The 22659-nt window shown below is 34.6% G+C and overlaps 1 protein-coding gene across 4 annotated transcripts in view; it reads left to right on the top strand.

Annotated features, from left to right (window-relative positions):
* ANKIB1 (ankyrin repeat and IBR domain containing 1) overlaps positions 1 to 22659 on the top strand; it is a 153333-nt gene that overhangs the window by 53528 nt on the left and 77146 nt on the right. For all 4 annotated transcript variants that reach the window (XM_023226683.3, XM_023226684.3, XM_023226681.3 and 1 more), the window contains exons 2-3: positions 1688 to 1971; positions 14213 to 14510. In XM_023226683.3, the coding sequence (XP_023082451.1) occupies positions 1784 to 1971; positions 14213 to 14510 (486 nt within the window). In that variant the 5' untranslated portion in view covers positions 1688 to 1783. The remainder of the gene's footprint in view (positions 1 to 1687; positions 1972 to 14212; positions 14511 to 22659) is intronic.

Here is a 22659-nt window from a genome sequence, read left to right as displayed (position 1 = left end):
GACTCTGATTTTTGTTATGAGGTATAGTTTGGTCAGTAGGACTCTGAAGTTCCCCAGGTTATTATAAGATACAACCAAGGTTGAGAACTACCCTGTACAAAGCCTATGTTGAACACTGTGCATGTTATTTTCACCTGTGTTTGTTGTTGTTATTGTTGTTGTTTGTTTTGAGATGCGATCTCGCTATGTTCCCCAAACTGGTTTCAAACTCCTGGGTTCAGGTGATCCTCCTGCCTCACCCTCTTGAGTAACTGGGATTATAGGCATGTGCCACCACACCCTTCACCTATTTTTTAAAGCTATGTTTTAGTGTCCAGCGTCCCACTGAATTAATGGAGTAACATGAAAGACTGTTGTATTCTCTGCCTCTAAGTTTTCCTCCCTCTATTCTATCTTCTACATTGTCACAATAATTTTCTAAAGCATGAAATAATTGTATCATTGCCCTGCATGAAAGCCTTTAATTATCTGTTCTTTTCGGGTTAAAGTGTAAGTTCCTTATCTGGTCCCAACCTATTTTTTGTTTTATCTCCTGTTAGTCTAATGCTAGAGATGCAGAACTCTATTCATATTTAGCTGTTCCTTCTGTAGGCCTTTTTTTTCATACGTGCCTTTGCATATGTTGTTTTCTTTGTCACTCGTTTTCATCATAGCTCAAGAATAGATCCAGAAACAACGTTTATTGGAATAGAATGAAACTAGCATTTATTGGACTCATTAACTAAGGACCATACTAGGCACTTTAAGTAACTCTTATAATCCTCATAGCCATACCTAAGAAATGGTCATTTTCCATGCTGTACAGATGGGAATCTGAGGCTTTTAGGGGATGAATAACTTGCTTAAAATTACACAACTAGTTGTAGGCAAATATGGTATTTTGAACTTCATGTCCAGTGTTTGTTTCTATGGCCTTCCCCCACCCATTTCACATTGCTTCAGTAGTAAATAAATTAGCAATCACATTGCCCATGTGATGATTATCATAACCTCTTTCCAAACATAGTATGCATAAACATTTCATGTTTTCATACTTGTTTTGAATTCTGTATAGCAGAAAGAAATAAATTTAATGGTCTTAAATGGTAGAATAATCACTGTATTGTTCTGTGTATTATCAGTTTTAGTACTTTTCTGTGATGATCTGAGTATCATTGAATTGTGTATTCCTGTATGTTTACATTTTAAGTCTTTTCTGTGATGTCCTCATAAAGTACTGAGCACTTTCACTTTTCCTTTACTGCATTTTAACGCCTCTTCTGCAGTTCTTGTTTGGGCAAAATTTCCTACATTTTTCACTATCCCACAAATTGGCTGAGTAAGATTTATACATAATTTATACAGAAATCAAAGTGTTTTCAACCATAAAATTCAGTCAATCTCATTTTCTGCCCATGTGAAGAAGAAAATTGAAAAGTTACATATGTAGATAATTTTTGTAATCCAAAGGACCGCCTATGAAACCTTAACAGTCTCTGTGTGGGAAAGTGTTACAGTTTAACAAGAAGTTAATTTGGACAGTGTTAAAACTTTGAGATTTTTTTGGCTGTTAAGATAAATTTGGTAAAATGTAATATAGTTGGTTCCCTTATTGATGATTCCCAGATTTTTTTTAGTGTTCCTAATTGTGTTACTGTTTCTTTTGTGATTGTTTTACATCTAATTTGAATAACTTTTCCTTCATTAGAATGTGAAAGATGTTGCAGAAGTGTTCCAGAAGTGGCTGAAGATAGAAGGAAAGAAGTGCCACTGCCTATCAGAAAAAAACAAAACAAAACAAAACATGGGAAATACAACCACCAAATTCCGTAAAGCACTCATCAATGGTGATGAAAACCTGGCCTGCCAAATATATGAAAACAATCCTCAGCTAAAAGAATCTCTTGATCCAAATACATCTTATGGGGAGCCCTACCAGCACAATACTCCATTACATTATGCTGCTAGACATGGAATGAATAAAATTTTAGGGTAAGTATTACTATAAACTAATTGGTATTAGGGTATTACCATAAACTAATTGGTAACAAAGTGGTGAAAGAAAAAGGAACTATGATTTTTGAAAAACAGACATACACAGACACGATATATATACAAACACGTGCATGTAAGATGGTCTTGTAGTGAATTAAACTTTCTAAAACCAAATATTTGATATGATTTTCTTTATTATGATTTAGTAAAATTTTTTTTATTATATCTGAATTAGTCCAAAACTTTTAATAGTGAGGTAGGTTCTTATGTTCTTGTTACTATAAATGTATTTTGATCCTCAATATTTCATAGTGTGAATTCTTGGTAATAATGTATTTAATTTATAACATTTCAATTCTAGAACAGTGCTTGTCAGCTGTCAAACAAATGCAGGGAATGGTGCCAAAGGCAAAGTTCTAAACTCTGATTAGCTATTTTTAGTTAAAAAATGGGTGCATTTGCCTTTTCTAGTCATGATCAGTTTGAATTTCCTTTCTTTTAATGGGATTCAGTTACTTGAAAAGACATTTCTAAAATCCAAACATTTTCTTGAAACTGAAAATACTAAGAAACTTTAAAAAATGTCTATTCAACGAGAAAGCTTTAGTGATATAGCAAATCTGTTTATATGAAGATTCTTACCTGATCACATGGGAATTACATTTGATATTTACTAGCTTATAAAATAAAAGGAACAAAGAATAGAACAGTAATTACAAAGCAAGATTAATTTTTTTAGAAGTAGATTATGCAGGTAGAAGTCTGATGTATAGAAGTATGAAGTATGAAGTATAGAAGTCTGATGCTAGAAGGGAATGGAAAAAAATGCTTATTTTCTTATGCAGTGAAATATAATTCTAGAACTAGTATTCAAAGCTTTTTTGAACTTGATAAAAAAAAACTTAATGTTCAGCCTTTTTCCTGTTTCTTCCATGTACAAATTATTGTTCCAGTTAAGCTGCTTTTTTTGCTATCTCCAAAACATGCCATGAGGGTTCTGTCTGCCATGTTCATACTGCTCTCTTGGCCAGGATTATCCCCCTCTTTCTCACTCCTCTCACTTTTTCCTTTCTTACCTATTTTTTTTTTAATAGAAACAGGGTCTTGCTCTATCACTCAGGCTGGAGTGTAGTGGTGTGATCATAATTTGCTGTAACCTCAAACTTCTAGACTCAAGCTATCCTCCTACCTCAGCTTCCCAAGTAGCTAGGACTACAGGTGTGGGCCACCATAGCCAGCTAATATTTTGTGTATTTTTTTTAGATCTGGGATCTTGCTGTGTTGCCCAGTCTAGTCTTGTACTCTTAGCCTCAAGCCGTCCTCTCTCACTTGGCCTCCCAAAGTGTCTTTTTTATCTAAATTTTGCTCTTCAAGATCTTGTGTGTGCCACATCTATCTACTTAGGTTGTCATAACCCATAGGAACCTCTGTCTTTTTAAAAAAACTTTTATGGCTCTTCATCATTTGTTTGTTTGCCTCACATATTTGCTGTACATTACCTATTATGTTTTACAATTTTGTATAGCTTCTCTCTGCCTACCTATATTAACAACTTCTTTTAAGGTATCTTCTTTGTACTTCTAGCATCTAGCATAGTATTTTACACAGAGTAAATAGAAGTTCTATAAAATCATTACACAAAGAAATATTTTTATTAGGATTTATGAATGAGAAAAATTTCATAAATAATTTAGATCATCCAGGCCTATGACTGTATTAGGTTTATCTTGATTTTTATAGGTATTTCTTTTATCTCATTTTTTTGCTTTTATCTTTCATTTTTATTTCTCTAAAAATAGATACTTAGAAGCCACCTCCAGCTTAGCTTGTTTAACATTTTATATTTTCCCTTCCAAAACTGGGCCTTCCCCCTGTTAATGACACCAGCATATTATGCTGATGTAATAATGGCAAATGTTTATTGAGGGCTTACTGTTTAATAGAGCTATTAACAGTGCTGTACATGCATTATCTGAATCCTCATCACAATTTTATGAGGTAGTTTATTGTCTGTACTTTGTAGGTGAGAAAACTAAAGCACAGTAAGGTCTCACAACTTGTAACTGGCAAAGCTTGTTGCCCAGGTAGACGACTGTAAGCTTTGGGCTCTTAACCACTGTACTGACAGCCTCTTATTTCTATAGTCATATCGGCTATGTGTCAGGGCTGCCCGTCACTTATTAGCAAAGCAAATTACTTAGTCACTCTGGACTGCAGTTTTCTTACCTGTATAATGGATACTTAACCTCACAGAACTTCCAGGACAATTAAACAGTTAGTGTTAGTGTGTTATATGTCTATTATGCTGCCTAACATACAATATACACTTGCTAATGTTTATTACTTCTCACCGTTATAATCCTTACTATCTTTAAATCATCCTTGATTTACTCTTCTCCTTTACTACCATGCTACTAAGTTCACTAAGTCTCACTCTTGGATTTACTTCTTTCCATTCCTTTTACCCTAAACTTAGTTCACTCTTAATCATCCCCTGCTCCTAGTACTTAAAAGTATCTGGCCTCTAAATGGTATTTTTTACAATTCTTTTCCTCTTGTAGTCTAATGTTCAGATTAATTTTACTAAAGCATGTGCTTTCAGTGTTCTTTCTGTCTTGAGAAAGTTATAATACCTTGTTTTCTACATTATATTCTATTTGGCTTTCAAAACTCTCTTTACTTCTGCCTTCATTCTACTCAGTAAGCCTGTTCTCTTGTTACTTTCTAACATGATCTTGCCATTCAAACTGGTTGATTGACTTCCCCCTTACTTTTCCCCCTTTTAAGAATGCTACCCACTTAGTTAGCTTCATTCCAGTTGTTTCTGGATTCTCAAATGGCTTCTCTCTTCTCTAATTACTTGTCCTTTAAGTCCTAACTCAGTTTCTGCCTTATTTGTGAATTCATCCCCAACTACTCTGACCTGCAGTATTCTTTCTGTTCTCTGAAATTCCTACAATTTACATTTAAAATCATATCATTATTATTATTATTACTAAACTCATCTCTGCTAGAATGTAAATATTATAAATACAGTGCTAGACACCCAGTTTGTTCTCAATAGATTGTGGATTACTAATCTATTAAGGCTTTTTAACATGACCTTTTTGTTTTGTTTTATTTAAGTTGAACATTTTAAGTGAAATTATAAAACTGTTGATATATTACAAAACTTCTAATATTGGATACTTCAGTAATATTTAATATCAAATATTATAATTGATTAAAACTTATTTATAATACCAATATAAAAGTATTTAAATATTGTTATTACTAAGGTAATGTGTATATTTTAACATAAACCAAATGGTAAAATACTTTTTAACCCTTTATAGTAGAGTTTACAAATATACTTTATGTAAGTGGAAAACATTATATAAGAAAGTCATTTAGTCCAGTGATTCTTAAAATATGTTCTGAGGACTCCTGGATCCTGAGATTCTTTCAAAGAGTACATGAAGTCAAAACTATTTTTATAATTATACCAAGATGTTATTTGCCTTTTTTACCGTGTTGGCATTTGCAGTGGTAGTGCAAAGAATAGAGGATAAAAATGCTGGCACCTTTAAGATGAATGAAGGTAGTTGCACCAAACTGTATTAGTAATCATTGTATTCATCACTGTTAGGCACTTGCAGTTAAAAAAAAAAAAAAAGAGGCAGTTTCCCCTAAAAAAGTCTTCAATTAAAACAGTCAAATTAATTTTAATTAATCTCCATCCTTAAGTAACACATCTTTTTAATATTCTGTGACAACTTCAAAGTATGATAAAGCATTTCTGCTACATACCAAAATATGACAATGAGTCTGAGGAAACGCACCTGTGCTGTGTTTGAATTGTGAGTTGAACTGCGTACTTTTTTAATGGAACACCGTTTTACAACTAGCAACAAGAAGAAAACAATGGTTGTTCAGACTTGGGTACTTAGCTAACATTTTCTTGAAAATGAATTGAGTCTGTCAATTCAGGGACAACTACTGCCAGTTATTTGTTGCTAATGATAAAATTTGAGCTTTCAAGTGATTATTAAAATCCAGGAAAACTTGTATTCACTACCTTCAGCTCAACAACTTCTCAACACAGACTTTTCTGATAAAATTGACGATTATAGCTTTTTATATTATTTAATGAAATGTGACATCTGGAAGATCTGCATAACTCAGTGAATCAATATTTTTGAGAAGATCAGTGTATGATTTTTAAAAATTATGTGTGGTTGAAAAATACATTCAAAATGTAAATGAAAAATGCATTCAAAATGATAGACCAATGGACTTTAATGTAACAGTACAAAAAGGACATTGATACCATTTCAGATACTACATTGCAACTAATCTTTGAGAAATTACTGATGTTGAATTTTTTATATAGTATCAAATATGAATATTCACTATTATCTGAGACAGATATTTAAAAACATTTCTCCCTTTCCTAACTATATAAAGGCTGGATTTTCTTTATATAGTTAAACCTAAACAATACATTACAACAGATGGAATCCTGTGAATCCAGTTGTCTTCCATTAGACTAGACATTAAAAGAGATTTGTAAATATGTAAAACAATGCCACTCTTTTCACTTAATTTTTTAAAATATAGTTATTTTTATTTTAAAATGTTGTGTTAATGTATAATGGGTTTATTTTTAAAATTAATGTATAAACCATACAAACAAAAACTCTTAGGAACCTACAGTAATTTTTTTTTTTTTTTTTCTGAGACAGGGTCTTGCTCTGTTGCCCAGGCTGGAGTGCAGTGGCACAATCACAGCTCACTGCAGCTCCGAACCTCAGGCTCAAGCAATTTTCCTGCCTCAGCCTCCCAAGTAGCTGGGACTACAGGCGTGTGCCACTATGTCTGGCCAATTTTTTTTTTTATTTTGTAGAGATGGAATTTCGCCATGTTGGCAGGCAGATCTTGAACTCCTGAGCTCAAGTAGTCCGCCCTTCCTCGTCCTCCCAAAGTGCTGGGACTACAGGCATGAGCCACCACACCTGGCCAGTAATTTTTAAAATTGTGTGAGGGTCTTGTAACCTAAAATGTTTTAAGAACTGCTGATCTGGTTCCTCCAAGCAGAAATGTATCTGTCTATCCCTGTCATAAGGTTATCATTTTATTGAATGAGTATTTAAAGACCTACAGGAAATACGATCGTATATTCTCTTTTACTTACTAGTTTGGGTTACTTTTATGATATTTAACTTTATACTTATGTTTTTACATCTTCTACCGAAAGTTTTCGGATATTTTCTTTTTTGTTTTCTGTTTTGAAGAACAATGGTTCTTAATTTTTAATTAAAGCTTTTAACATATTAAGCTAGAAACAGAAATTACCTTATTGTTCTCGTTTCCTGAGAATAAACAACCCTAATTCTTTAATCATATATTCTTTTGTCTTTGGAAATTTATTTAGATAGTACAGAGAGAATCACAAATCAATTTTTTTCCAGGTTTATTTAGGTGTAATTGATATATTTAAGGTATACAATGTGATGTTTTGAATATATATGTATACATTGTGAACTGATTACCACAGTCAAGCTACTTAACATATTTATCTCCTCAAATAGTTTTTCTGTGTGGTGAAAATACTTAAATTATACTTTTGTAGCAAATTTCAAGTATATAATATATAATTATTAACTATAGTTACCATGCTATTTATTAGGTCTCCAGAACTTAATTCATCTTCTAACCGAAAATGTGTACGCTTTGACAAACATCTCCCCATTTTCTTTACCCCGACCCTGGTTAACCACCATTCTAGCCTCTGTTCCTGAGTTCAGTTTTTTAAAATTCTGCATAGAAGTGAGATCTTGCACTCATTTGTGTTTCTGTGTATAGTGCATTTCGCTTAGCAAAATGTCCTCCAGGTTCATCTGTGTCAAAAATGGCAGGATTTCCTTCTTTTTTAAGACTGAATAATATATCGTTGTATATATGCCACATACTCTATCCATTCACCCATTGATGGATATTTAGGTTGTTTCTCTATCTTACCTATTATAAATAATGCTGTAGTGAACATGGGAGTACTGATATCTCTTCCGAGTTTGTGATTTTATTTCCTTGGATGTATACCCAGAAGTAAGATTCCTGGATCATATGGTAGTTCTGTTTTTAATATTTTGCTCAACTTCCATACTGTTTTCCGTATGGTTGTACCAATTTACATTTTCATGAGCAGTGTACCAGGTTTCCCTTCTTTGCACATTTTGCCGTCACTTACCTTTTGGCTTTTTGATAATTGCCATGCTAACAGGTATAAGGTGATATTTCATTGTGATTTTGATTTGCATTTCCATGATTATTAGTGATGGTGAACATTTTTTATATGACTGTTGGTCATTTGTATATCTTGTTTGGAAAATTATTTAGGTCCTTTGCCCATTTTTTAATTGAGTTATTTGTTTTGTGTTAGTGCATTTTATGAGTTCTTTATAGTTTTTATTCATTTTTCAGGTGTATGGTTTGCAAATATATTCTCCAGTTCTACAGGTTGCCTTTTCATTTTGCCAGATTATTATTTTAAATAATTAATTGATTTTGTTACAAGAAATTAACTTTTATACTTTCACATCTTGTCAAATAAGGATAAATAGCATTTACCTATCAGCATTAAGTAAAGTAACTTTTATTTAATTATTTTTGTTTTAGGTAGGTTAAAATGTTGTGCTATATTTAATCCTACTTTACTATCTCATAAGTTGATGACTGTTACTTTCTCATGCTGCCTTATATAATCTGGGATGCCTTTCTGAGACTTCAGTGTAGACTCTAGCTGAGCTTGGCTAGATTCCTTTTTTGTTTTGTTTTGAGACGGAGTCTCACTCTGTCACCCAGGCTAGAGTACAGTGGCGTGATCTTGGCTCACTGCAACTTCTTCCTCCTGAGTTTAAGCAGTTCTCCTGCCCCAGCCTCCCGAGTAGCTGGGCTTACAGGCACCTGCCACCACGCCTGGCTAATTTTTGTATTTTTAGTAGAGATGGAGTTTCACTATGTTGGCCAGTCTGGTCTGGAACTCCTGACCTCAAGTGATCCACTCACCTCAGCCTCCCAAAGTGTTGGGATTACAGGCATGAGCCACTGCATCCAGCCTAGATTCCTAATATATGACATATATATGTAAGCAAAGGTAGATATTCCTAGTCACGGACCTTTTAGCTATAAAGCAAAGCACCCATTTGGAATAAGACCTTGATTTTATTCCTATTTCCTTTAGCTATATGGTATCTGCAATAGCAGGCATCACTTTCTTCGGTAGAATAATATGGTAATAGATGCCCCTTTGCATCTCTCTCTCTCTGAACCCACATGCTGTGTGTTTATATTATATCACATCACAATCACACTGCCTCTTTTGTGGGAAACTAAATCCATACTTGTAGCTACTGCTTAACATATAAAAAAGCCCTGGACTTGGAGTTAGTGTGTTCTAATTTGGATGTACAATTCATTAGTTGTATCTTCTACAAAACAGCCTCTTTTGCTTATTTGGAAATAAAAGGGGCTTGTCTTTGGGTATAAATAAAATAGAAAATATTTATTAGAGCCTGTCTTTATTAGAGCATATGTTAATATCAAAGTCTGTAGCTTTGAGGATTAGTTAACATAGAGTTTCCAGTTATTGATTTCTACTTTTTGACTGTTTTATATTTTAGGAGCTAAGTTCTTTTCAATAAGTTGAAATACAGGTCTCCTCTCCCTAGCCCCCCTTATCTTGCATGCAAACCCCATAAGAGCAGAGACTTTATCTGTTTTCTTTACAATATCCCTAACTTCTAGAATAGTACCTGGCAAATAATGAGTGCTCAGTCAATGTTGCATGAAAGAGGATATTTCAAAGGAACTAAAGGTTTAAGTATATATGACTGGTGGAATAAAAAGAGTTATTGCAAGAAATTGAGGTTCTGGGAGAATAGACAGTTACTTCAGAGAGAGTTCAGTTGAGTATGAGTGCAAGAGAAAGAGGCCTATAAGATGTGAGAATATGGTATGGGGTCAGATGAGAAGTCATATAGGATGATAGAGCATTAAGAATTATCACAGAAGTAGCACAAATCGAGCATTTCTTATTCAAAATGAGTGGGACTAGATTGTTTCAGATTTCAGATTTCTTTGGATTTTGAATATTTGCATTACACTTCCCTAGTTGAGCATCCCACATGCAAAAATTTGAAATCTAAACGCTCGAATGAGCATTTTCTTTGAGAGTCACATTGGCACTCAAAACATTACAGATTTTGAAGCGTTTCAGATTTCTGGATTAGGGATACTCTATAGTAGAAACCCTTTGAGGGAAACCTGTGATTCTGCCACTACTGCCTGTCATTTAGGTTCTGGTCATACTTCCCAATTTACAAAGTGTATTCACATAAACCATTGAAAGAGAAATGGCTTTCAGAGTGGATGGACTCTGAAAAAAGAGAATGTGTATGGAGAAGAACATGGGGGTCAAGAACTGAAACTTACTTTCAGTAACGGAGTAGGAATTAGAGCCATCATCATGGGTAAAAGAGAAGTTGTACTGAAAAAAATTAAGAGGATTATTGAAAAAGTGTGATTATGGAAGCCAAGGTAATAGAAAGGTCAGGAGGTAAATGAAGCAGTTGACAATTTAAAATGTGGAACAAAAATTAAGGACAATGATGAATAATTTAGCTCTTAGGAAATTGCTGGTTACATGAGAGAGTGAAACTTCCATGTAGTGATAAGAATAGGGTCATATTGAAGTGGAGAATGAATGTAGAAGAAATAGAGGTAACAGCTATAAACTGGCTGCTTGAGAATTAACAGTGAAAGAATCTAGAAAAAACACGTGGCTCCTGGATGGGTTATTAGGGTCACATGAAAGGGATGGATTTTTTTCCCCAGGTTAATGTTTTCCCTACCCCACCTTCCTGTTAATTATCTCCTATCCCTGTTCCAGAATTAACTTCATATGCTAGTAGTTAAAAAAAAAAAACCCTTAACTACTAACATAGTTACAGAAAGGGGTCTAAAACGTACGTATCAATTTTGTACTCATTATTCCATTTATACATTTATGTAAATTTAAGAAGAGTCTCCTTTGAATTTAAACAGATGAGAGGAATCAATAAAATTAGAGTATTCAATTTTATAAATAGTTTTAACATGAAATATTTATGCAGATATGCTACTGTGTCTAATAATTTGAGACTCTTTCTTGAGTAAATATGTATAAAGAAGTTATTTTAATACTTTTACTTCAGAATAATATACTCTGTGTGTTTGGTTTGATTAATGAGCCTGGCAGATTGGCAAGAGAGTGTCTCATTCTCTTCTCTATATAGGGAGGATCTAGAGACATTTAATACTAGAGAGAGTGAGATTGGTCCTTCCATATCAACTGACATCCTCTCAATTTATGTTAAATTTCTTTGTGATAAGAACCTGAACTCCCCTGAGCTAAATAAGAGAATAACTGATATATTGGAAATGGGGTAAGAAAGGCTAGATAAATGTGATTATGTACAGGGTATTTACAGAATAGGAATTAACTTTAATAATTTCTTTCTTAATTAAATTTTTAAGAAAACAAAATCTTTTTTTGTCAATCATGCCTCGTAGAAGAGGTATTAATCTTGAATACGTTTTAGAGTATGGTTTTAATTTTGCTATCCACTGTAATTCAATCATAAATACAAGGAAATATGATTGGGAATTTTATTATCAGCAGTTGACATAGGGAAAATATATATTTTAACTATTAAGCAAGATTATGGCTGTATAAAAAAATTGCCCATATTCTTGCCTCCCCTAAACAAATGTTAGAATTATTCCATCTTCACTTCTAGTTTTTATCCATATATATTCAGAAGATTGAGAAGGGAAAGGGAATTCTATTCTTGTATTTCCAGTTAGCTATAACACTCATGGATAGACTTTAAATTACCATAATTTTCTATTGTATATCAGATTTATGTTTCCCATTTCTATTATTAAACACTTAAGTGATTTCCAAATTTTTCTGTTCAAAGTAACACTGTATTGATTTTCTTTGTTTCTATAAATTTTTATTTATTTCCCTTAATATAAACTCTCAGGAATAGTTTTACTCAAAGGATGTGAAATCATATATTAGTTGTTATGAGCTATTATGTAACTTGCCCAAGGTGACACAGCTAGAAAGTGACAACTAGGATTAGAACCTAGCAGTCTGGGACCACATTCTTAACCAATGTACTGCACTGCTGGCTCAAGAGATCCCCAATCCCATGTCACTGATCTGGATCATGAAAGTTTAATATGCATCCAATTCATTTTTCAAAATTATGGCATGAATTTGCTGTGTATGAGACAGTCTGTTGGGGATTCAAGAAAGAACAGAATATAAGCCCTGCCTTAAAAGCCTATAAACTATTTGGGAGAAGGGAACAGAAAGGTAAGAAAGTATGATAAAATGTAATGAGTTATATAATTAGGATGCTGTATGAAGACAAAGAAAAGAGTGGCAGACTGAACGAGGGGAGCCTAGTGTAAAGAGGCTTCTAAGTAGTGTTGAGTTTGCTTAAGTGGCCTGAATCCGTTCCTGGGAAACCAAATTGAGCAAGTATTGGAGTGTACTGCTGGCATCAGAAGACCATAAAGGCTACCTGGAGCTGTAGAGAAAATAAGCATGTAGAGAAAACCTGAGCAAAGTTTACTAAAACTTGGAACCTGGACTAAAAAATTAGCTCTGGAAATTAAATTATGACTGAATAGACATTGAGGACTCCAGAGAGATTTACTGCCTATGAGATATGTATTTACATTTGAAGGGAGTGAGGAGTGGATGTTCCTCTAGACCACGGGAGTATTCCCTAAGTTGTAAAACTCAGAGACACTAGTCTTATCTTTTCCCTAGGAAAATTTGCTTTTGCTCAGGGATAGATTCTTCCTCCCACACACCACCCTGCCCCCGCCCCCCCCCCCCCCTGGTCTCCAGAGAGGAAGAGGTCTGTTAATATAAGGCTTACTATATAACATCCCAGATTGATATTTTCAGGGTTCCTTGCTGAGTTAATTTCCTATTGCTGGTGTCTCAAAGTGCCACAAATTAGTGGCTTAAAACAATATAATTCTTACAGTTCTGAGGTTCAGAAGACTATAATCGTTCTACTGAACTACTCTAGGTGTTGGCAGGGCTGCATTATTTTTGGAGGCTCCAGGGTTGAATCCCTTCCCTTGCCTTTTCTAGCTCAACTATTAATCCTGTGACTCATTTTAGGAGCTAGGCACAACTCTTAGATCTGGGTTTGGCAGTAGTAAAGGCAACTCACCTAAACCTGTCTTTGAGATAAACTCTCACCGTGAAATTAGATCTTAGTCTTCTAGATCTAACCACAACTCCCTTCAGAAGGTATTATACTGTGTGCCGTGGTCTGAATGGGGCATTGGAGGGTAATTAGATCATGAGGTTGGAGCCCTCAGGAATGGGAGTAGTGCACAGTGGCATGGTGGGAGTAGTTGCCCCTCCCACCATGTGAGAGAACACAATGAGAAGGCCTCTGAGGAACGAGCCCTTACCAGACACTGAATTGCCTGGCACCTTAATATTGGACTTACCAGTGTGCAGAACTGTGAGAAATAAGTGTTTCTTGTTTATAAGCCATTCAGTTTATGGTATTTTTGTAATAACTCAAGCAGATTAAGACACTGTAAATATAATCCTTATTATTTTAAAGGTTAGCTGATGACCTTGGTGGAGAAAATTTTCTCTAGATTTAGTCTCAGGTTTACATATTACTTTCTGTCCTTAAATTAGTTGCCACTGATACAGTAGTTGTCACTATTAAATAACTATGTATGCAACAAATAGATCAGAGCAATAAAGGAAGAATTAAAAATTAGTGTGGAATACTTAATACAGCCTTAGGCATCTATATAATTGACATTAATCTGTAAATTATCACTGTGTTTTCTTTTCCTGTCCATTCCTCACCCCTTACATTTCTCATCTTCCTTTTTTCTTCCTTTTCCCTTCCTTTCCCTCCCCTTTAGTTAGCAAGTAGTATAAAGATATTTACATTTATTTTTCTTAGTATTGGTATTCTAGAATAGAGTTTTTTAAAACTAAGAATTAATCATTCAAGCTATTATAAACCAGGCCTTCGGTATAAATTGGATTATCAGCTTAGAAGTAGAGTTTATCTTTTAAATGTGTTATCTTCAATGTATTTCAAGGTAGAAAATAAGTGATTTTCATCCTTTATTTTTCCCATCCTTTCCATTTTAGGACTTTTCTTGGTAGAGATGGAAATCCAAATAAACGGAATGTGCACAACGAAACATCTATGCATTTGTTGTGTATGGGACCTCAAATTATGATATCTGAAGGAGCCCTTCATCCTCGCTTGGCACGCCCCACAGAAGATGATTTCAGAAGAGCAGATTGTCTGCAGATGATCTTAAAATGGAAAGGAGCAAAACTTGACCAGGGTGAATATGAGAGAGCAGCTATTGATGCTGTTGATAACAAAAAAAACACACCCTTGCACTATGCTGCTGCCTCAGGGATGAAAGCCTGTGTAGAGGTAAACCTAACCTAACCTTTTCTTTTCTTTTTCTTTTCTTTTTTTTTTAATATTCTGTGTTGTAAAATTTGTATCCAGGTAATATGTAATTGTCAGTATTTTTTTTTTTTTATTGTCTTAGTAATTTGGTCATTTTTTTTCTCTTTTGTCTTCTAAAAGACTCTTAAATAAAGAGCCTCTTTTTTTTTTTTTTTTTTTTTTTTTGGGTTGGAGTCTTACTCTGTTGTCAGGCTGGAGTGCAGTGGAGTGATCTTGGCTCACCGCAACCTCTGCCTCCCGGTTCAAGAGTTTCTCCTGCCTCAGCCTCCCCAGTAGCTGGGACTACAGACACGTACCACCACGCTCAGCTAATTTTTGTATTTTTAGTAGAGACGGGGTTTCATCATGTTGGGCAGGATGGTCTCAATCTCTTGACCTTGTGATCCGCCCGCCTCAGCCTCCCAAAGTGCTGGGATTACAGGCGGGAGTCACTGCGCCTGGCCAAAGGCCTCTTTTAAATAAAGTTATTTCGTTGTTTTAGTGAGGGAGAAAGCCCCACAGGTGAACAATCACCTTTGTAATGAAGTGGAGTCAAGAGCAATTAAAAATTTGTTAATATCTCTTAAGATATTGGTCATCAATTAAGCACTATCATATTGAGAGTCATAGTTATAGTAGAGATATATTCTGCCTTTTTGCTGATTTTTTTTGTCACCAATTTATAAAATTTATACATGTTGAGTATAGCCAATTTTTGGCAAGTGAGACCTATAGTTTATGTAGAATCGAAGAGCTCACTAAGCAATGGATAAATATTAATGAATACATTTATTGGAGTCTTTTTAAAATCACTTGGAATTTTAAAACATGTATTTTTCTGTTTAATTTGCATTAAAGTGCTCCTGAATACATACTATATTATGTTGTAATTTTTCCATATATATTTCATGTATAAATATATAACATATATACAAAATATTTAACAACAAATTAGATAAAATCACACATATGAGATCTTAACTAAGTTAAGAAATCATTATGTAGTATTGTCACTGCTATACATAAAACAGAATAGCTACCAACATTCATATCCATCCTTACATATCTCATAGAAGTTCTTTTGCATAGATGTGTTTAAGTATGTGTGAGAAGCATATTAGACTGGATTACAGAGTATCTTTATTACTAAAAGTATATACCTTTATTGGAAAAGCAATGATCATGATCAGATTAAAATATACCTGAAAATTTCTTGTTTCCTTAATGTTGTTCATGTATACTTTAGACTTCTAAGTAGATCAGTATGCCAAAAATATGAATGTTCATTTTCTTATATTAAAAGATTACTATCACTTATATCACTTATATCATCTTCAGGATATCTGAAGTGTCAGTTCTTGCATTTCTAATATGCTTGTGATCTTATCTTTTGTTTATTGCTAATGTTTGTGATACTTGTTAATCTTTTAGAGTCTTAGTCATTTCATTGAGTTTGTGTAACCTTTACCCATTAATTAGTGATGGTCATTAACTTGAAACTATTTTTCAAGCAATGCTTTTTGTTGTTTGTTTTAAGAGATAGGGTCTCTCTATGTTGTCCAGGCTGGTCTCAAACTCCTGCGGTTCAGCGATTTCCCTGCCTCATCTTCTGGAGTAGCTAGGACTACAGGTACCCACATGCCACCAAACCTAGCCACGATGTTTTCTAACATTGATTCACTGTGGTGGAGGAATCTCCTAGGATTTGGAGGGTAGGGGACTAATAGCAGAATTCCTGAGGCTTTTTACACAAGCTTCCTGTACATTGTCCTATGTTTACCTATTGTGGAAGAATTCCTGCTATAATGACTCACCATTGTTGATGGGACTGCATCATATTTCTCAGATGGACTGGAATAGAAAGTAGATTTTTCTGGATAGTAGCAATAATGCTCTTAAATATTTTAAATAGGCCGGATGTGGTGGCTCACGCCTGTAATCCCAACACTTTGGGAGGCCAAGTCTGGCAGATCACAAGGTCAGGAGTTCAAGACCAGCCTGGCCAATATAGTGAAACCCCGCCTCTACTAAATATACAAAAATTAGCTAGGCGTGGTGGCAGGCGTCTGTAGTCCCAGCTGCTTGGGAGGCTGAGGCAGGAGAATTGCCTGAACGTAAGAGGCAGAGGTTGCAGTGAGTCAAGATGGCACCACTGCACTCCAGCCTGGGCAACAAAGGGAGACTCCATCTTAAAAAAAATACATGTATATATATATTTAATATATATTATATTAAATGCTTTAATATCTCGCTTCCAACTTTGTAAGCATTGCTTTAGTAGTTGTTGATTTTTAAGTATGTTGACAATGACATACTTACTAAATTGTTCAAAAAATTGAGAGAGGTGTTTTTACCAGCGTTATTTTTTGCTCAGTGAAAGAAATTAGTGCCAGGTTTATACTGTACTATCTGGCAGGCCTGACAATTTGCTTATGTATGTGTGAGCATGTGAATGTGTGTGTGTGCTTTAACTTTTTAACCTATCAGCATATCACATCACATATACCACAACATTTGATAACTGTTTTCATTTTCTGTATTTAGAAGAGCTCTTTGACTTAATATTAAATATAAAACATTCTAAAAGTAGCCCTATAAATACCTTATATTTATTCTAGTTTTTATAACATTTCAGCATATTTTATTCAGATAAAGCTTATCTTTAATCTCTTATATATACTTGATTATATATACTCTTGTCCAGCCTTAGGCCCTTAATTATTTTTTATTATGTATACTGCTAATTAAACCAGAAGAGTTTCTCAGGAAAGCATATATTAACTATCTCCAGAAGCCTTATTTTTTTTTTCTTGTACAAGTTCATACAATAAATACAGTTGTCACTTGGTATCCAAGGGAGATTTGTTCCAGGACTCTCTGCAGATACGAAAATCTACAGATGCTCAAATCCCTTATAGAAAATGGCACAGTATTTGCATATAACCTACACACATCCTCCTTATACTTTAAATTGTCTCTAGATTATGTATAATACCCAGTACAATATAAGTGTCATTAGGGAATAATGACAAGAAAAAAACGTGGATGTTCAGTATAGACACAACCATCCCTATTTGTTTTCCAAATATTTTTTACCTGCTTTTGGTTGAATCCAGGGATGTGGAATCTAAGGATGTGGAAACCACAGATAGAGAGAGCTGACTATACATTAAAATATGTAACCTGTTTAACTGTACAACTTAACTCTTAGTATGAGTCTGTAGTTATTTTCAGGTGGTATCATACTACTATGATGAACAAGAAAGGCTTAGATGTCTCTTACAAAGTTTACTATCATGGTTAATTAAAAATTTTTTTTTCTAAACTTATTTCTTTATATCATTACTTTTAGTCATTGGCTGTAAGAATAATAGTTATAGTAACTAACATTTGTATAATGCTTTCTAATGTTTATAGTGCTCGTTGGTACTAAGCATGATATAAAGGTTTGGGTTGAGTGAAAGAATGTCATCAGATATTTATTAATGTTTCATAAGACTAAGAGATTATATGGTGGAGGGAGCATTGATTTGTAGTCTTGGTCCTCAGAGTAGCAGTCTGTGGAACCTTGCATGTGTCACTCAGCTACTGTAATAGTTTCCTCTTGGTTGGTTGGAATAGATGATCTCAAATTTATTTAGAAGATTCCTTTTAACACAAATTCTCTATTAGCCTGTTATTGCAGTAAAATATATCCCATTTTTAGTGTCTAGCCTTTAAGATCAAAGAGATTATCTTTTTTCCCATTGTTAGGGCCAACCTGTTTCTTAACTACATCTGTGGAAATATATCTTCTCTAGTTGTTGAAAATGTTTTTCTCCCTGGTATATTTATTTAAGGATAGAGATGATTAAGTCATCGTTGGCATTTAATAATTTAAACAGTTTCTTATAGCTCATTAGTTTGTACCATAGAAATAAAATATTTATTTTAAAACTTCCCCATCTCCCTGTAATAATTATGTTCTGTAATAAGTGCTCCCACACACACACACACAGAGAACATAAAATTAAAACCCCTTAATTATAGAGTTCTTCAGGGAACCTCCAGGTGTGAAGGTATCACATGGTATGTAGAGAGTTGCATTAGTTATCTGTGTCACTGATGCCTAGACCTGACTTCTCTGAACTTTTTCATGCTATATTGTTGCCTGGTTGACTTCCTCATATGGATATCCAGCAATCTGTCAAATTCAGCATTTTAAAAAGTGTACTATCTTCTTTTCTACCCAGTAGAGACTTCACTAGTGCTTGATTCTTGACTCTAGATTCTATTAATGATGCTGCCATTATCTCCTTATCCAGTATTGATACCTGCACTTAACCTTGGATCTCCCTCTTTTTTTTAAATTACATCAAACTCGTAATACCCATGGCAGAGTAGACTTCTGTCTCTTTGGACCAGTTCCTCTGTTTACTTCTGTGGCCACTTTCTAACACCAAGTGCTTTGTGTTGAATCCTCACTTTGGCATATTTTTCAGAACTCCCTTACACAGAAAATCCTGGAGTTTCACAAATTAATTATTCTAAATTATTTGTGAGATAAAAATAATGCAGAGGAATAGTCTACAATTGTTTGAAAATTGGAAATGCTTATATGATAAATATTTATTAAGGACAGACTATAAATAAAGCACCTAAAATTCTAATTTTATTTAATATTCTAAAAATTATTTACAGGTCAACAAACTTTTTTCTGTGAAAGCCCAGAAAGTAAATATTTTAGGCAACTCTGACATTGTACCCTGAAAGCAGCCACAGACAATACAGAAACAAAAGAGAATGGCAGTGTTCTAATAAATCTTTATTTATGGATATCACCATTTGAATTGCTTATAATTTTCATATGTCATGAAATAATTCTATTTGTTCTTTTCAACCATTTGAAAATGTAAAAACTGTTTTTAGTTTGTGGGCTATACAGAAACAGGCAGCAGGCTTGATTTGGCCTAAGATGACTCCATACTTGAAGCTTATTTTAAATATGTAAAATGACCTTATCAATATGTAATAGGTCCTATAAGCTTCAGTTTTACAAAGGACTTAAAAAGTACCATGTAATGGATACTCAGTACACAAAAACAAAGCTCCATTAAAACATAAGTCTGACAAAAATTTAATAAATAATATACTGTTCTTAGTTGTTGAGAGTTTTTGTTTTCTACTTGGGAACAGGAATGGACTTGAGAGGGGTGGTGGGTTAGGTCTATTAGCATGGCTTAGTAAAACATCCAGTGATATTTCTTCCTTTGGTAGACTTCCATAGAGCAACCCTAGTCATTAGGCCTCATTATGTTTCCATTAGTACTTAACCTGTAGTAGTAATTCAGTAAATGGTGAATGCGACAGGGATTGTTTTTGATAGTGCTTTACTCTTTGTGAAAAGAATTTTTTAAAAATGAGTGTTATCCACCGCATGTTCTCACTCATAGGTGGGAACTGAACAATGAGATCACTTGGACTCGGGAAGGGAAACATCACACACCGGGGCCTATCATGGGGAGGGGGGAGAGGGGAGGGATTGCATTGGGAGTTATACCTGATATAAATGATGAATTGATGGGTGCTGACGAGTTGATGGGTGCAGCACACCAACATGGCACAAGTATACATATGTAATAAACCTGCACGCTATGCACATGTACCCTAGAATTTAAAGTATAATAAAAAAAAAAGAACCTTACCACAATAAAAAAATAAATAAATAAAATAAAATAAAATGAGTGTTATCTTAGCTATTTCCTATTCACCTGTGCCCTACTTGCTTATTCAGAGTTTTAAGTGTAGCTGCTTCATGTCAGATCAAATAGAGGTCACTATAAAACCAAAGGTGGTAAGTCACACATTTTCCTTTACAGCTACAGGGCCTGTTTGACACTTTGGCAGCTATCAGAGCATTTCACATTTCATTGAAAAGTCATAAAAACCATTCACAGGTCAGACTGAAGAATATTGCCTAATTTTATTGTGTTTTTAGCACCTAGAGTTTTAAAACTGTTTAAAGAATACAGGAATTATATTCCCGGTTCAGCAGCTGAGTAACTTTGCCTGTCTGGGCCTCTGTTTTCTAATTTTTAATCAAGATAGTTGTGATCTCATTATTGTCCCTCAAATGTTATGATGCTAAGGCCTATATTAACTAGGCAGTGACTGTTTCAGGTATTGAAGGGAAGGAGAGATAATTTTAGTTTTGCATATCCTGGAAGATTTCATGGGTAGCAGTAAGATTGGAGTGGGTAATATTTCAGTTTAAGTATTTGGAGGAGGCTGTTCAAAATGTGGCTCTCAGACCTGCAGCATCAGTTCTGACAACTTGTTATAATTAACAAATTATTGGCCCAACCAGACCTTCACATTCTGAACTTTTATCTCTGGGAATAGATTGCAGAAATGTTTAGCCAGTTCTCCTGGTGATTATTTGCATGGCAGAGTTTGAGAAGCACTGTTCTAGGTCTCAGACATATGCAGATTGAAATATTTGTGGAGAAGTAATAAAACAGATTACTTTAAAGGAGGATAGAGGATGTACCAAGTAGAAAGTACTAAATGCCAAGGTTAAGAATTTGGGGTTTCCTTTAGAGAAAATTGAGCCATTGAAAATTTTTTGACCGAGTACGATGTCTCACGCCTGTAATCCCAGCACTTTGATTGGCCAAGGCAGGAGCATATCTTGAGCCCAAAAGTTCAAGATCAGCCTGGGCAACATAGTGAGAGCTCGTTTCTACTAAAAATAAAAAATTAGCCAGTCATGGTGGTGCACGCCTGTAGTCCCAGCTACTCAGGAGGCTACGGTGGAAGGATCACTTGAGCCCAGGAAGTGGAGGCTGCAGAGAGCCGTGATCATGCTACTGTACTCCAGCCTGGGTGACAGAACGAGACCCTGTCTCCAAAAAAAAAAAAAAAGAAAAAAGGAATTTTTAATCGGAGAGTGATATTATGAAAGCATATATGATGAGATTAGCCTGATGGTTGTAATGTACAATAGATTTGAATGGCGTGCTTCCAAAGCGGTGTTTCTTAAAGCCTTGCTACTCAAAAGAATCGTCCTCAGACTGGCATTGGCATCAATCACCTGGGAACTTGTTGGAAATGCAAAATCTCAGCTCCATCCAAGACCAACCAAATTTGAATCTAGTTTGACAAAATCCCAAAGGGATTCTTATTTAAAGCTTGAGAACCCTGGCTTGGGGCATAATTTGTGGGCTGCCTATATTGGAATCACCTGTAAAAAGTATACATCCATCTTACAGTCCCCTCTCCAGATCCATGTAATATGACTATCGGGCTACCCAGATAATTCTTACACATTTTGAAAACGTGTGTGCTGGAATAGTAGTTCTAAGCGTGACTACACAGAAATCTCAGACTAATAAAATCTAAATTTGTGAGAGGGGACCCCAGACATTGGTAAGTTGAGAACCAATGTATTAGAAGGAGTGATAGGAGTTAGAAGATTAATGCGCTAATTCTGGTGTGAACTGACAAAGCATCTGGGTTTGTATGGTGGTACTGGAGATGGAAAGAATGAGGCAGATGCCAGGGACATTGTGAAGAACTGTTAGCCTTTGGTGACTCAGTCAGTTGATAATAAGAAAGCAAGGGAAAGAAAGGTTAAAAAAAAAAGGATGGAGGCTCTATAATGTTTAATATTGACAATAGTGAGCTCTCTTTAGATGATATAATTCTCTTTTTTATTTGTGTACATTCTCTATACCTGCTGTCACATCTATAATTAGAGTAAAATTAATTAACTTTATTTTTAAATAAGATGGACATGGTTTTGAGCCTGAGCGACTTCGAAGCCTGCTAACAATGAACAAACATTGGAAAGTGAGGTGAAATGTAGGAATTGGTTGAAAGGAAGGGATAATATATTGAGTTTTCATTTAGAAGGCTGGATATTGACATCCTAGCTTATCCACATGAAATGATAGACAGGCTGTTGACAATTACGACGAAAGTGTTAGGGAATAAAGAATATAGACACTCATTTAGAATTTAGAATTGAGTTTATCTACATAAAGTTAACAATTAAAAGCAGGATAATATATAGAGGAGAGAAGCAAGGAAAAGACTTTAGGTTATAGATAAAATAACAGAGTTAAAGTCACAGCATCAATTTGAAGAATGC

The sequence above is a fragment of the Piliocolobus tephrosceles genome, chromosome 8 (genome assembly GCF_002776525.5).
Source record: "Piliocolobus tephrosceles isolate RC106 chromosome 8, ASM277652v3, whole genome shotgun sequence".
In the NCBI taxonomy this organism is placed as follows: domain Eukaryota; kingdom Metazoa; phylum Chordata; class Mammalia; order Primates; family Cercopithecidae; genus Piliocolobus; species Piliocolobus tephrosceles.
The sequence above is the reverse complement of the archived record's forward strand: the minus strand, read 5'-3'. Positions and strand labels throughout refer to the sequence as shown.